Below are 13,095 nucleotides of genomic sequence, written 5' to 3' on the forward strand. Positions count from 1 at the left end.
GGATTAAAAGATAGACTGGTAATAAATCATTTACAATTTTATACTTATATCTATGTTAAAAAAAAATTTTTTTAACTAATAAACCAATATTGATACACACGTAAATATTATAATGTTAGATGGAAAAAAATAATTTAAATAAATTATCAAAATTACTTAGTAAATAATAATAATATATAATTATTAATTTTAATTTTATAATGTAATATATATTTTTATAATATTATATTAGATAACATATTATATATATATTATTGTATTATAATAATAATATCTTATTTTAAATCTTAGATATATTTAAGAATTTTGACCCAAATTTTGTTTTATTGCTGACATTTCCTTATAAGACATAGGTTGCAACATTAAACCTGGGACAGGTGGATTAAGTTCTAAATCTCTTAATTCATTCACTTTAACTTTTAAATTACTTCTTAACTTATTAATTTCTATGTCACATTCTTTTTGATCTGTAATATGAAAAAAAAATATAATTAATTTTTATTTATTTTTTAAAATTATAAAAGAAAAATAATAAATGAAAATACCTTTAATAAGTAATTCTTCTGCAATTTTGGATGGCATTTTAATTAATAATGGTCCAATAGTTAACCAAATTTTCTCACAATTCTCTTTCTGGAGTGCCCTCATTCCAACTCTATCATTATTTCTTCTTTTATCCAAAGCAATTATTTCTTGTCGATCAGTAAGAATCTCACCTGCTTTTTCTTCCACTTGTTGTATATGTTTTAAAGCCTTCTGCTGATCAAATTTCATCTACAACAAAAATTATAATTAATTATTTTATATTTTATATATTATGAATATTATTGTATTACATAATAAAATGTTTCTGTAATTGTAATTGTAATTAACAATGGTATAATTCTTAAACTGAATGGTAATAAAAGAAAAAAACATTTAAAAAACATATAAAAAATCAAAATTACATTCTATTCAGTCTTAAAAATATTATCAAATATTAATCATTTATGTATTATTTTAAGATAGAGCAATACGTAATGCTTTCTCTCTTCTAATTTCCCTATCAAGTAATTTTTCTCTATCTTTTTTCTTCAAACATTTTTGCTTAAATGTTCTAAAATCACTAACTGCTGCAGGATCTTTAGGTTTAAAATGAGTCACTCTATATTCTTTTTCATTACATTGTCCTAATCCTTTTCTATCAGATTTTAAACAGGTTTTAATAGGATATTTTATTCCTTTTCCTGTAGGGCCAAGACCACCTTGTTCATCCCATCCACAATTTAATAATATTTTATAACCTTTATTTTGTTTTGATATCCCGTACATTGTGTTTTTTAATTTTGGTTTACTATTGAAAATATGAAGTGTAGATGTTTCATGTTTCTTCCAAGTTGTTTGGTAAAAATTAGTCTTACAAATTTTACAATAAAATCCCTCATTGAATCCTTCCTCTATATTATCATTATCTCTGTGTATATTGTCTTTATAATTTTTCAAAAGTCCAGATTCAGATTTTATCTGTAACAAAGTATCTGCATTTTTTTCTGAATCATTTGTATCTCTTTCTTGTAATGTTTTGTTAGATACAAATTCTGATTTTTTCTTAAGTAATGCAACTATATTCAAATAATTTTTTTTTAATGCCAATTGTGCCGCAGTAAGACCAGACTTTTCTTTAGCTTTTTTATTGGCACCAAGGTTTAATAAAAATTCTATAATATCCAAATGACCACAATATGCAGCTGACATGAGAGGGGTCCAACCAAAATCATCAGTCAAATTAACATTTTCCCACGTTACATATTTTGATAAAAATTTTAAGTCTTTTTGTTCTACTGCTTTTAATATTGCATTGATTGTCACTTTTTCCTTAGTAAACTGATTCTTCTTTTTTTCATTCATCGATTCAAACGGTTTTGATATTGAATTTCGATTATTAAACGTTTTTAATTTATGTTTATGTTCAGATTGTAAAGTCATATCACTTTGCTCGGATATAATTTCTTCATATGCCTTCTTTGCTTCATCTCCTTTAAAACATAAGCAATGATCTTTCTTTTCAAATATTGTTGGAATAGTATCACAAGTTTCGCGAACGAATGTTTTCCATGTAATATCGATATTATGAGTAAAAAAATTGTTTTGTTTTAACATTTCACGTTAATTTAACTTTAATTTTTATATATTAAAATTATTATATATGACAGTATTTATAAAGATATTATAAAATAAATTAATTTTTTTAAACAGCAATTACCTTCATAATCACTGTACGCAAATAAGTAAATCAGTATTTTTATTATCAATTAATCTGTTTCATTAAATTAAAATCATAAATGAAACACAAAATAAATTTATTATCTAATACATTTCTTCTTTTATGTTTTAAAAACTTTAAAGTTTTTTAACCTTTTCAATATTGTTTCCAACTTCATCGATTTAATAACATAGCACGACTATGAGAAATAACCAATAGAATGCTTCGATGTTCAAATGTCTTTTTCCATATATATCGAAGTATACAGAAACGAAAAGCCTTTGTAAAATTTTCATGGAACATTCCTATTTAATTTTCTTATTAGAATTAATAATATTAATATTATGAATGAGAAATAAAATAAATTATTTAATGGAATATAAGATAAACATTTAATAGAATTTTATTTTTCATATTCTAAAATATCAATTACGTAAAAAAAGAGAATGTTTGATACGCCATTTTTTAAATGTAAAAATTATATTCAATCATAAAAGTTAATATATTATATAATATATATAAATAAATTTTAAATATAATTTCTTTAATAGATCTCTTGATAAATATTTCTATGCATTGTATATATACCCTGTACATATTATATATATATTGAATTGTATTCATAGATTTTTTGATTGTTGAGTTGTTCATGAGTTGTACTCGTATATAAATAAAATTTTTTCATAAAAATAGATTTAAATATATTATAATATTATAATATTGATATTATAATATTAAATTTATTTATATTGTACTTGCTTTTATAATTATAAATATTAATTATATATAATAAAAATAAAAGGTAAAAAATTGAAAATTTTGATGAAAAGAAAACAATAAAATTAATCAAATATTGGAATCATGTTTTGAAGACACAAATTTTATAACACAAATATAATATAAGAAAAATAAGTAATAAAAAAAAAAACAGTAAAAAGCAAATAATAAAAATAAAAAAGAATTAACTATCAACGCTATCTCTTAAGTATTAAACAGAGCAAAATACAATAAAAATTAAGGATTAATACCATCTTTCCAATATTTTTGGAAAAATATTTTTAACATTCAAAAGATAGTATTGATGATTAATTTTTATTCTATCTATTTGCTCTTCTATAATTTACTTTTTTTTTTGTTTAGTTTCATTTGCGGCATTCCAAAGATGGCGATTTCGCAATTTTCTTTCTGTTCTCTAATTTCCGTTATTTATTTATTCTGCTTATCTATACTTGTTTAATAAAATTTACGCGCTCACTCCGATATTTGATTAATTTTAATAATTTTTTTTACTGAATTTATTGATTAAAAACTTGAATAATTTTATTAAACAAGTAATAATAATAATATGTAGCCAACTGTATTAATTTATTACGTTGTGCACGTTACGTTAAATAAATCTTTTTATCAAGAGTTGAAATTGTTTTATTTGCTATTAGTTGAAAGTAATTAATGTAAATTATTATTTCAAATAATTTTTTCGATTTAATTTTATTTTTAATTAATATGTAATATGTAACTTTTATTTTTATATTTTTATTTTTTATATCACATCATATATATTTATTCTTTTTTTATTTTATACATGGAAAGTAAATTAAAAAGTAGTCTGATATATATTTTATTAAGTTTTTTTAATTCAGTGTTTCATAATATGTTTCATAATATGTAATGTTAGATCTATATTGTACGTCATCTATGGTAAAAATTACATGATCGTATTTTACTTAGTCACATGATCGCATAATAGCGTGGTCACAAAGTTGTATGAATGAATGTACAGGTATATAAACAATTAATTTTTATTATAGAGATATTTTACGACATTTAAAAAAGAATGGCTTTACAAAATTGTACGAAGATAGCGATTGGATGGTAGGTATGTAAATGTAAGATATTTCAATCGCTGTTCTGTCGTAATAGCCGTTTTTTGTGGTTAACTTTTTACATAAAAATCATGTACTTGTATTTTTATTTAAAATTTAATAACATTTCTTTGTATTTAATAATATATAATCGTTATCTTTAATATTATATATTCAATCTAATTTTGAACTTAGTAAGTAGGTAATCTTTTTTTACAGGTTTATATCTGCTGGAATAGGAGTATATGCTTTTTCAAAAGCAAGAAAAAATATAAATGCAAAAAGATATAAAAATATGAAAACGAGACAGTTCCAGATTTCTAATAATAATTAGACTTATTTGTGCATTTAAATAATTGTAAAATAATAATTGATAATTATTTAAAAAATGGCTGGATTACCTCAGTTTAGTGAAGAACAATTGAAGTTAGTACGAGACATAGAAATAGAAATGATGACTGATATGTTTCATCGTATGACAGCAGCATGTCATAGAAAATGTATTCCACCTAAGTATACTAGTTCAGAATTAAGTAAAGGTGAATCTGTATGTCTTGATCGTTGTATTGCTAAATACTTGGATGTACAAGAACGTATTGGAAAAAAATTACAACAAATTTCTTTGCAAGAAGGCAAAATTGTAGAGCAACCAAAATTAAGTTAAACAAAATAAAATAGTTTATTAAGAGAGATATCAATGGTAATTTTATTTTTATTCATTCTATCTAATATAAAATTTTTTTAAGATTTCAATCTTTCTAAAGGATGATTAATAATTACATCAATTATATTTATTATATTAACAATTGAACAATTTTTAAAAACATAGAATAAATTATAATAACATCTTTATTCTGTATTTAATTATACAATGTGAATAAAATTTAAATATGATTCAGAATTAATTAAATACTTAATATTTTGAAACATTAATATAAGTAATAAAACTTAATTCAGGTCTATATAACAAAGATACATTTTTTTAATAATATATAATTCACAAGTAGAAAAGTGTTTTATTTCATCATAATACAATCAAGTAGAAAAAATAACAATGCAATCAAAAAATCAGTCGATATATTAATTATATAAACACAATGATGCAATTTTTTTTAGCACAAAAAAATTATGTACAAATATAAGTATCGTTTTACTATCGAAATTACGATACATCTTCAGAATTAGTTTTATTTGTTAGTTTCTCCTTCAATGTAATTTTTGTTCAAGGAGAATAAAAATCATTAATTCCTTTTTTCCCTTCGTTGTCCAAATTATTATCACATATATGAAACACTTTAAATTTAAATCTAACAAGTCATTTAATATTAACCAGCTGTTTTTTCTTTCATTGGATGAATTGTTGCTAATGTTAATGTATGTTGACCTCCACCCGCGACTCGTACTACTGTTTTTCCTTCCAATTGTTTTCCTTTGACTAGTGTAGGTTCTTCAACATCCTCTTCTTCTCCCGTACCTAGCTGGCCACTTGAACCCATACCCCATGAATATAAATCTCCTATACATACAAAGATAAAAATACTATATATTTAACAATATAATAATATAAGAATAATGATGTTAAGTAATGATGTTAGCAAAAAAGTGCTACCTAATTCAGTGACAGCAAAAGATTGGGCACTGCCTGCTGCAACATCAATACATTTAAAGGAACTTAAATTAGGAACTAGTGTTAATTCTTTTGCATCCAAACAATTAGAACCAAGTCCAAGACGTCCATATTCTTTACGGCCCATAACAAATACTTGACCAGAATCATCTAAGGCAATAGTATGATGTTGCCCACTGCTAATATGCCTCCAAACTTTTCCACTAAATGTTTTTGAAACTTGTGGATGAAAATGAGTTACGGGATCTTTTAAGCCTAAAATTGTTATTTGGAATTATTTTTATAATTTTTATAATTTTTTAAAAGAATCACGAATTTTTATGCATTTTTATTTATTAATGTTTTATTTTAACTTACCAATTTGATAATAATTATTTAATCCAAATACATATATATCTCCCTTTTGATATTCTTTAGCAAATGTACAATATGTTCCAGCCCAAATATCATCAAATTCTAATTTTTTAGTAACTTTAAATTCAACTAAACCAGGAGTTAATAAAGGACCCATACCATGACGGGTATTTCTACTAGCTGTTCTGGCAGCTACTCGTCCCAATTGACCTTGTTCTCCACAACCGCATGTATATACATGTCCATTTTTATCAAGTAACACTAAATGATCAGCACCAGATGCTATTTTAACTACGTTTACATTAGGCAGTATTTCTATTGGAAATCGTTCATTTCCTTTTAATGTTAGACCCATAGTACCATGAGAATCCTTAAAGAAATATAATTTTGTTAACATCAATGCAATTTAAAATTAATAATATAAGAAAATTTATATTTAAAATATAAAAAAAAATTATACCCTAAAAGAGCCCCACGCAAAAACTCGTCCATCTTCTAATAAAGCAGCACTATGAGAATCTCCAGCTGTCACTTGAATAGCTTTATTTGGTAATTCAACGGAACCTGGTTCAGTCTCAGAACCATCCTTAGATGTATCTCGTCCCAATGCTCCTTCGTCATTGCATCCAAATGTTAATACTTCTCCGGTTTGTCTTAGGCACACATTGTGCATACCACCAGCTGCTACAGATATTATATCTTGATATCCAGGTACAACTGCTGGTCGTGTTTTTTCAACAACTTCTTCTCCTAAACCTAGTTGTCCAACATCGCCTTGTCCAAATACTAATAATACGCCGCCAGTCGCAGATTGTCGTAAATCAGGTTTCACAACTAATTCTGTGAAATGCATGCAAATGTCTAGTACTATTTTATGGTATTTGGTTTAGAGAGGTACAATTATGTTTGTGCCGATCCACATTTGCCGCAGGACACGTAATATTCGCGGCACTATAACAGAAAAATTATTACGACGGTTTCACGAAATTTTTTATCTAAAAAATACTAATTTATTTCTAACTACCAATTAAAAGAAAGCAATAATTATCGATCGTGAAACACATTGTCTAAACATATCCATGTGCTTCGCGGTTATATATTTCGATCAAATTTTTCTGGGCTAATATATTTTTCGACGCTAAAAATAAATTGTAAAAAATAACTTAATACTAACGAAATAATAATTTACCTTGTTTTTTCCTTATCTGTTTTGGCTCTCGTGGGCCTTTTGCAGAATTGTGAGCTGGCCGTTTTGTTGCTTTCCTTGGCGGCACTAAAAGTATACCAAGGTTATGTTTACAAATATGTGCATAAAACTCTTTTTATGACTGTCACGTATGGATAAATAAGCGATTTTAATATCGCCACTTATATACGTACTACTTTTTTAATATAATTGTTTTGTAAATGGAATATATAGCGCCTTGTAGTCAATTGGCGCCAAAAGTTACAATGATGCTGACCTCGCGACTGTTGCGCAACTCACGAGAGGCGCTAACGTCTGGCTTACACAGAAAACGCGTCACGTTATTATCGTCGGCTGATTTTCAACTATAGACTTCACTTCCGATATACAAAACATAATTCTTCTAACGGAAATTTTATCCCTTCCTTTTTGACTATTTAATACGTATGTGCACATTTTGATCCGGTTTATTTGGGATTGTTTAAATTGCGACAAGCATTTAATCGTCAATAAGAAGAACAGATTATTTTAAGCCAGTCACGATGCATTTAATAATATTTATGTACACATATATGTCTATTTATATAATTATCATAAATAAATATTTTAGTTTTTATTTATTACTATACATATTTCCAGTGATGATATATTATGTTTAGAAAATACAATAATTTTTTATTATCGAATCATTTAAGATCTAATTTGTGAATATTAAAATATATAAAATACGTAAACAAGTAAAAACTTATTTTCCTTATAGATAATTCATTATAAAAGTCTAATTATAATATCTCCCGTTACGTCAAATTGCTTATCATATCATAGTTTTATCTAATTGTTGTATCATACTTCTTATTGTCTTATTCTTTCCAGGAATGTTTGCGGATTTGGCAGTATGGATCAAATATTTTTAAACAAGATTTCGTTGATAATATCATGAAACGTAAAAAAAGAGAAAAATAAAAGTGACAAATGAAATAAAAAACCGTGTTAATTCAACTCCACGAGTGAATATTTGATTTGAAGGGAATGGCAGAGTGGAAATATTATTGGAAGGAAATGGAACAACTTTGGAAAAGGCTCTATTATACAACGTGCAATGATTTCTCTCATGCGTTTTACTACGGTGTTTTAAATTCATTCAATCAACACGACGATTTCGATGCACGCTTCGAATTATTCGATGTCCTCAATTTATTCCTTATTAAGAATGCGATACGATTCATGCTAAGTTGCAAATTAAAAAGAGCAAAAGGGTACCTCGTCTAAGTTGATCCCTTTTGATCCACGATATGTCTCGTAGACAGTCGACGAGAGATGGAGTCAGACAGGGTGAAGAGGGAAGGGGATGAATTTGAACCAGAGGGGGCTGGCCGGTTATCAGAGGGGTCAGATACGTTGGTGCGCGCCAGTCGAAGCCGAGACTTCGTCCGCGCAACTTCTCGTGGACTTTGTCTGTCGAACGGTCTTTTCCGTTCGAACTCTTTCGACTCGACGATTCACCATTCCGTGTTCCCTTTCATTCAAACTTCGTCGTCATTTATTTTTTTCTTTTAAAAAATCGAAAAGAAAAATATTTCATACGATTATTTATAACATGTTTGTTCGTAATCGAAGGAACTTTTGAAATTCGCGGGTTTGTGTTTGAATCACGTTCGAAGGAACGAACAAATTGCATCAGTTTGAAATCGAGAGTTCTGCGATAAGAAGAGCGGTTCATGTAGAAAAATCAAGAATCATGACGAAAGTGCGCCAATACAGATTTCTTCCGCTTCTCGTGCATATCCTTCTTGGCGGTAAGTTTGAAAACATTCCTTTTTCATCGTCCCATCGTTCCAGCTGAAATATTTCTTTCCTATTTTCTTTTATCCTTGTTTCGAACATTACCAAGTAAATTTTGTAATCACGATTGTTTTAGATTTTTTTTTATTACATGTATCGAAAATTTGCGCCTTCATATTTATTGTATTTATTTATCAAATACTTATTGCTATCGATATAAAAATATTCAAATTGAAAGTGAATATAAAAATTTTTCTTTACTTCGGTTAAAGCGCAACGCAAGTTGATCTTTTGTAAAAACCAGTTCCTTAAATCTTTCCGTGAATATGCTCGCGAAAAAGCTTAGCCCGTTTGACAAGATCTATTCGGAGCTTGTCTCTAATCGAATCGATTAGACTCGATCATGCATCGGGGAGCAAGTGGCCGCTCTCTCAATCAGACTAAGTGGTTTCTCAAATGCAAGAAACTGCGCATCGTTTTGCCAGCAAGTTTACACGTGCTTTTAACAAGTACAATACTATTGTCGGGGGAGAGCATTGAACGACGAAGAAACGACGGGAAGAAGACGACGTATTCTTGCATTTTCTAAATTCTCTCGAGCATCGAGGTCTTTTGCTCCCGAAGAAACCGTTACCTTCGATATCGGATATTTTCGAGATCCTTGCTTTCGATTTGCAACGCTTTTTCCAGAGATCTATCTATCCTCTATCGCTCTTTTTGCTTCCTCAACTTTCTTTCTTCGATCTCTCACGATTTTCTTAGATGATTTAGAAAGAAAATAAGAAAGAAGAAAAAGGGACGGCGAACTGTACAGACGCAAAAACGAACGAAAGAATTAAGTTTGATTTTGTAAGGCGCGATATAAAATTCGATGGGAAATACGCGATAAAAAGTGAACGAAAATTCAGAGGAAACGCCATAGCCGCGAGTATAAATACATATACGTAGATATGGGGGAGGGCAAAGTGAACGGGCAATCGGCCTGTGAAAGCACGAACAAAGGGATCAAGCGAAACAAAAAGAGAGAGAGAGAGAAAGAGAAAAAAATAAATCCGCAACCCAGTTTTCTCGTTATCAATCATTCGGCCGATATTTCGAAAGTACGAGCGTGGCCGATGGAAAATCCGCGGGATGAACGGTACCGATGGGGGGAAACGTTTCCGGTAATTCGATAATCGTCCGGAGTATGGGAGAGGAAGGGAAGGTTAACCGACTCGGCCTCGCAAAATTGTGTTTCACCGAGAATGTTGAACGGAACAACATCGGCGAAATATCGTGGCCGAATGGAAAGGTGATGAATTTATTCGAGTCGCGGTTTCGTGGATCCCATGCCATCGTGATATTTCTCTATCGCGAGGCATCTGGCCGCGCTTTTCCATTTTTATCGACTAATTGGTCGACGAATCGATTCTCCACGATTCTCCGATCTCCAAACATCCCCCTATCTCTCGCGCGTCAGCGGGGAAAAAGTTTCGAAGATGGGAATCACGTTTCTCGAGATTCGATTTCATCTTTTTATCTAGTTGTCGTTTATTGCATATACGATACGTTATACCGTACGTTCGACTGGAATGGAAGGGAATGGAAGGGAAAGGAAAGGAAAGGAAAGGAAGGAAAAAAGAAAACTAGTTGCAGGTGCGTACAATCGAGGAGACTTAATACAAGATCGAGGAGACTTAATTAATATCGAGGAGATACTTCGCGGCTTAGGATCGGATTACTCGTTCGAGGAAATCTTTCGAGGAGAGACGATAGGGAGGGCGCCAACTTTTCCTCTGAAAGGAAGGAAAAGCGAGGTGGAAAAAGAGACCTTGAGGGGAAGGAGGGAGGAAGAAAGAAGCGGAAGACGCAGGATGGAGGAAGGAATAGCGATCAGCTATTTCCACCTCGAGGACTCGTTGAATATGCATGAAACAATCGCATATCTCATGCAATTAGCCGAGGCAAATCTTTTTCCTTCGTTTCCTTTTCAACTTGCTCCCGTCTTTTTTTCCCCAACTTGTTCCTCCCCCCCATTCTCCTTCTCCTCGTTTCGTTTGCTTCCCCTTATCCTCGAGGTGCAGAAGGAAACTTGACTCTAATCAGCGAGCATTTGCAATTTTCGCGGACAGTAGTACCCGCAATACCCGGATGCAAATTAAATCGCGCCAATTCGCATTTTTCCATCGATAAACTTTTTTATCTCACCCACCCATTTTCCCATCTCCCGTGTTTTTCCCCCCTGTGTGCATGCGACGATACGTTTTTCCATATTTTTCTCCTCTCCTTTCCTCTCTCTCTCTATATATAATTAAAGAATTTCGTTCGCGCCAACTTTTCCCACTAATTTGCCGCGCTTGATTTTTCCAAATGGACCGACTCCTCCCCCCGAAATCTCCCCTCAAGCACGGAGATTGGAAAACGATAGACAGTTTTAGGTGTTGTTGCCACGAAAAGGCTCGGGCTCGTTTAAACATTAACCAGTTTGGAGCGTGCTTTAATGTCTCTTCTCGGGGAAGGAACAAAAAAAGAAAAAAAGAGGTAGAGAAATAGAGAGAGGAAAAGGCTAGAGAGAGAAAGAGAGAGAGAGAGTTGTCGCGGCGCGAAAACACGTTCCGTTGACTCGACAAACATTTTGTTCGCGGTCCTCCACCGATACCTCGTTGCCACGGATCCCAAATGCTTTCGCGTTTTCCTGGGAATCTCGTTCTTTTTAAGAAGAAAAAAAAGGAAAAAAAAGGCGGTTTTTCCGCTCGGTAAAAGAGCACTCCGTGACTCGCGACTCGGTGTGTTCTCAGAAAACATCCATCGGGATCGCGGCTGAGTATACTCCGAGCAATGCTTGATCGAGTCAAAGTTATTTTTACGCGCGGTTGCTTGCCTTAACGAATTGTCTTCCCCCTAATTTCTACGTATTTCTCCGTCCGAAGAATTTTTTAACATTTGGTAATTCGCAGTCAATCTGTAGAGCGATATAAAGACGTCGAGAAGGAAAAATCAATTTAGGAAATGGAGAAAGAATAAGCGAAAAGATAGAGGAATAATTTTTGGAATCGGTTTGAATATTCTTGGGAATAACGAACAAGATTAGACGAGTTAAACAAGTGGACCGTTCGAGCACGCGTAAAATATTAAAGTGGGCTTTGTGCCGGTACTTTGTCGTTAACGAGTATTAATTCTCGTACGAGGAAATATGGGTCAAAAGTTGGCCGCAAAATGGTGAAACGGACCGCGAGTCAGGCGGGATGAGACCGCAGAACGGAGTTAGGCCACGGTTTTCAACTAGTTTTAATCTGTCCCAAGTTTAGTTTTGTAGTAAGTTTGCTTTGTCATATTACCGCTTCGAACTTGTGATATTTTCATCGGGTATTTTCTTTAGAATTATTTATACACCGTTCACACTCCCGCTGAGAATTTTATTTATTTTCTTCAAAACGTGAACGAAACGTACTCTTCCCGTATTTTTGCCCAGAATGAATCTCGAATGATACGGATACGGAATTCCAATGTTTTTCTCGGCAATGCTTCGATGCATCGAATAGCCGAGAAACATTAGACTCGTCTGCCAAAAGATTCTCCAACAGAAATGCATTCTCGAAACGGACGAGATATCGTCCCTTGGATTCGCACAGATTTCGATTCGATCGGACGAGAAGAATCGTAACGCACGACGCCAAAAAGTTCTTTTCCAACTTTGATTAAACAAGGGATGTTCCTTGCATCCCCTTGCGTTAGTCTCTCGTATAAATTTCGCTCTTCCGATCGTTCCCTTTGAAACACCGAATCGAGACAAAAGCGGTTGGAGAGCTTTGTTCCCTGGACACGACACCAGCCATTTAATAAAATCGCGGGATGGACGCGTTTCTCGACTTCCTTCCTTCTTTCCTTGCAAACTTTCCGTCCCTCGATCTTCGATTCGAGCATTTTCACGATTCCGTAATGAAAAATATTGGCGGTGGCCGGCGAATCGGAAACGCGCGGCGTCGGAAAACGGCGTGGAAACAATTACATGGGCGGGAAGGTTGGGTAACAGGATGAATTATACGGGAGCAGAGGGTGGAAT

General features: G+C 31.5%; 4 protein-coding genes across 10 annotated transcripts in view; 2 read left to right on the forward strand and 2 right to left on the reverse strand.

Moving 5' to 3' along the window:
• Window positions 1-152: 152 nt before the first annotated feature.
• LOC107992938 (p53 and DNA damage-regulated protein 1) lies at window positions 153-2,734 on the reverse strand. 4 transcript variants are annotated; one of them, XM_017049060.2, is made up of 3 exons: window positions 2,243-2,734; window positions 546-774; window positions 153-467 (listed from the first exon to the last, which is right to left on the reverse strand). In XM_017049060.2, exons 1-3 carry the CDS (start codon window positions 2,246-2,248, stop codon window positions 298-300), a joined length of 405 nt encoding a protein of 134 aa, XP_016904549.2. In that variant the 5' UTR covers window positions 2,249-2,734; the 3' UTR covers window positions 153-297. The 4 variants fall into 4 exon arrangements, with proteins under 4 accessions (XP_016904549.2, XP_016904550.2, XP_016904551.2 ...); XM_017049061.3 differs by having other exon boundaries at window positions 2,395-2,728; XM_017049062.3 differs by having other exon boundaries at window positions 948-2,485.
• Window positions 2,735-3,960: 1,226 nt separating this feature from the next.
• Window positions 3,961-7,759, reverse strand: LOC107992952 (regulator of chromosome condensation). Of its 2 annotated transcripts, none has more exons than XM_017049087.3 (6): window positions 7,466-7,759; window positions 7,275-7,358; window positions 6,546-6,925; window positions 6,089-6,455; window positions 5,714-5,986; window positions 3,961-5,620 (listed from the first exon to the last, which is right to left on the reverse strand). In XM_017049087.3, coding segments are annotated over exons 1-6 (1,296 nt in total). In that variant the 5' UTR covers window positions 7,467-7,759; the 3' UTR covers window positions 3,961-5,429. The 2 variants fall into 2 exon arrangements, with proteins under 2 accessions (XP_016904576.1, XP_016904577.1); XM_017049088.3 differs by having other exon boundaries at window positions 4,936-5,620; window positions 6,546-7,036; window positions 7,466-7,541.
• On the forward strand, window positions 4,493-4,796 carry LOC107992951 (mitochondrial import inner membrane translocase subunit Tim10). The gene has a single exon (XM_017049086.3). The coding sequence runs from the start codon at window positions 4,493-4,495 to the stop codon at window positions 4,766-4,768; it is 276 nt and encodes a 91-aa protein (XP_016904575.1). The 3' UTR covers window positions 4,769-4,796.
• Window positions 7,760-8,659: 900 nt separating the features above from the next.
• The window catches only part of LOC107992941 (hemicentin-1-like), a 119,106-nt gene continuing 114,670 nt past the window's right edge, over window positions 8,660-13,095 (forward strand). For all 3 annotated transcript variants that reach the window (XM_017049066.3, XM_028664399.2, XM_062087444.1), the window contains exon 1: window positions 8,660-9,067. In XM_017049066.3, the coding sequence (XP_016904555.1) occupies window positions 9,010-9,067 (58 nt within the window). In that variant the 5' untranslated portion in view covers window positions 8,660-9,009. The remainder of the gene's footprint in view (window positions 9,068-13,095) is intronic.

Source organism: Apis cerana, linkage group LG1, assembly GCF_029169275.1.
Source record: "Apis cerana isolate GH-2021 linkage group LG1, AcerK_1.0, whole genome shotgun sequence".
NCBI lineage: Eukaryota > Metazoa > Arthropoda > Insecta > Hymenoptera > Apidae > Apis > Apis cerana.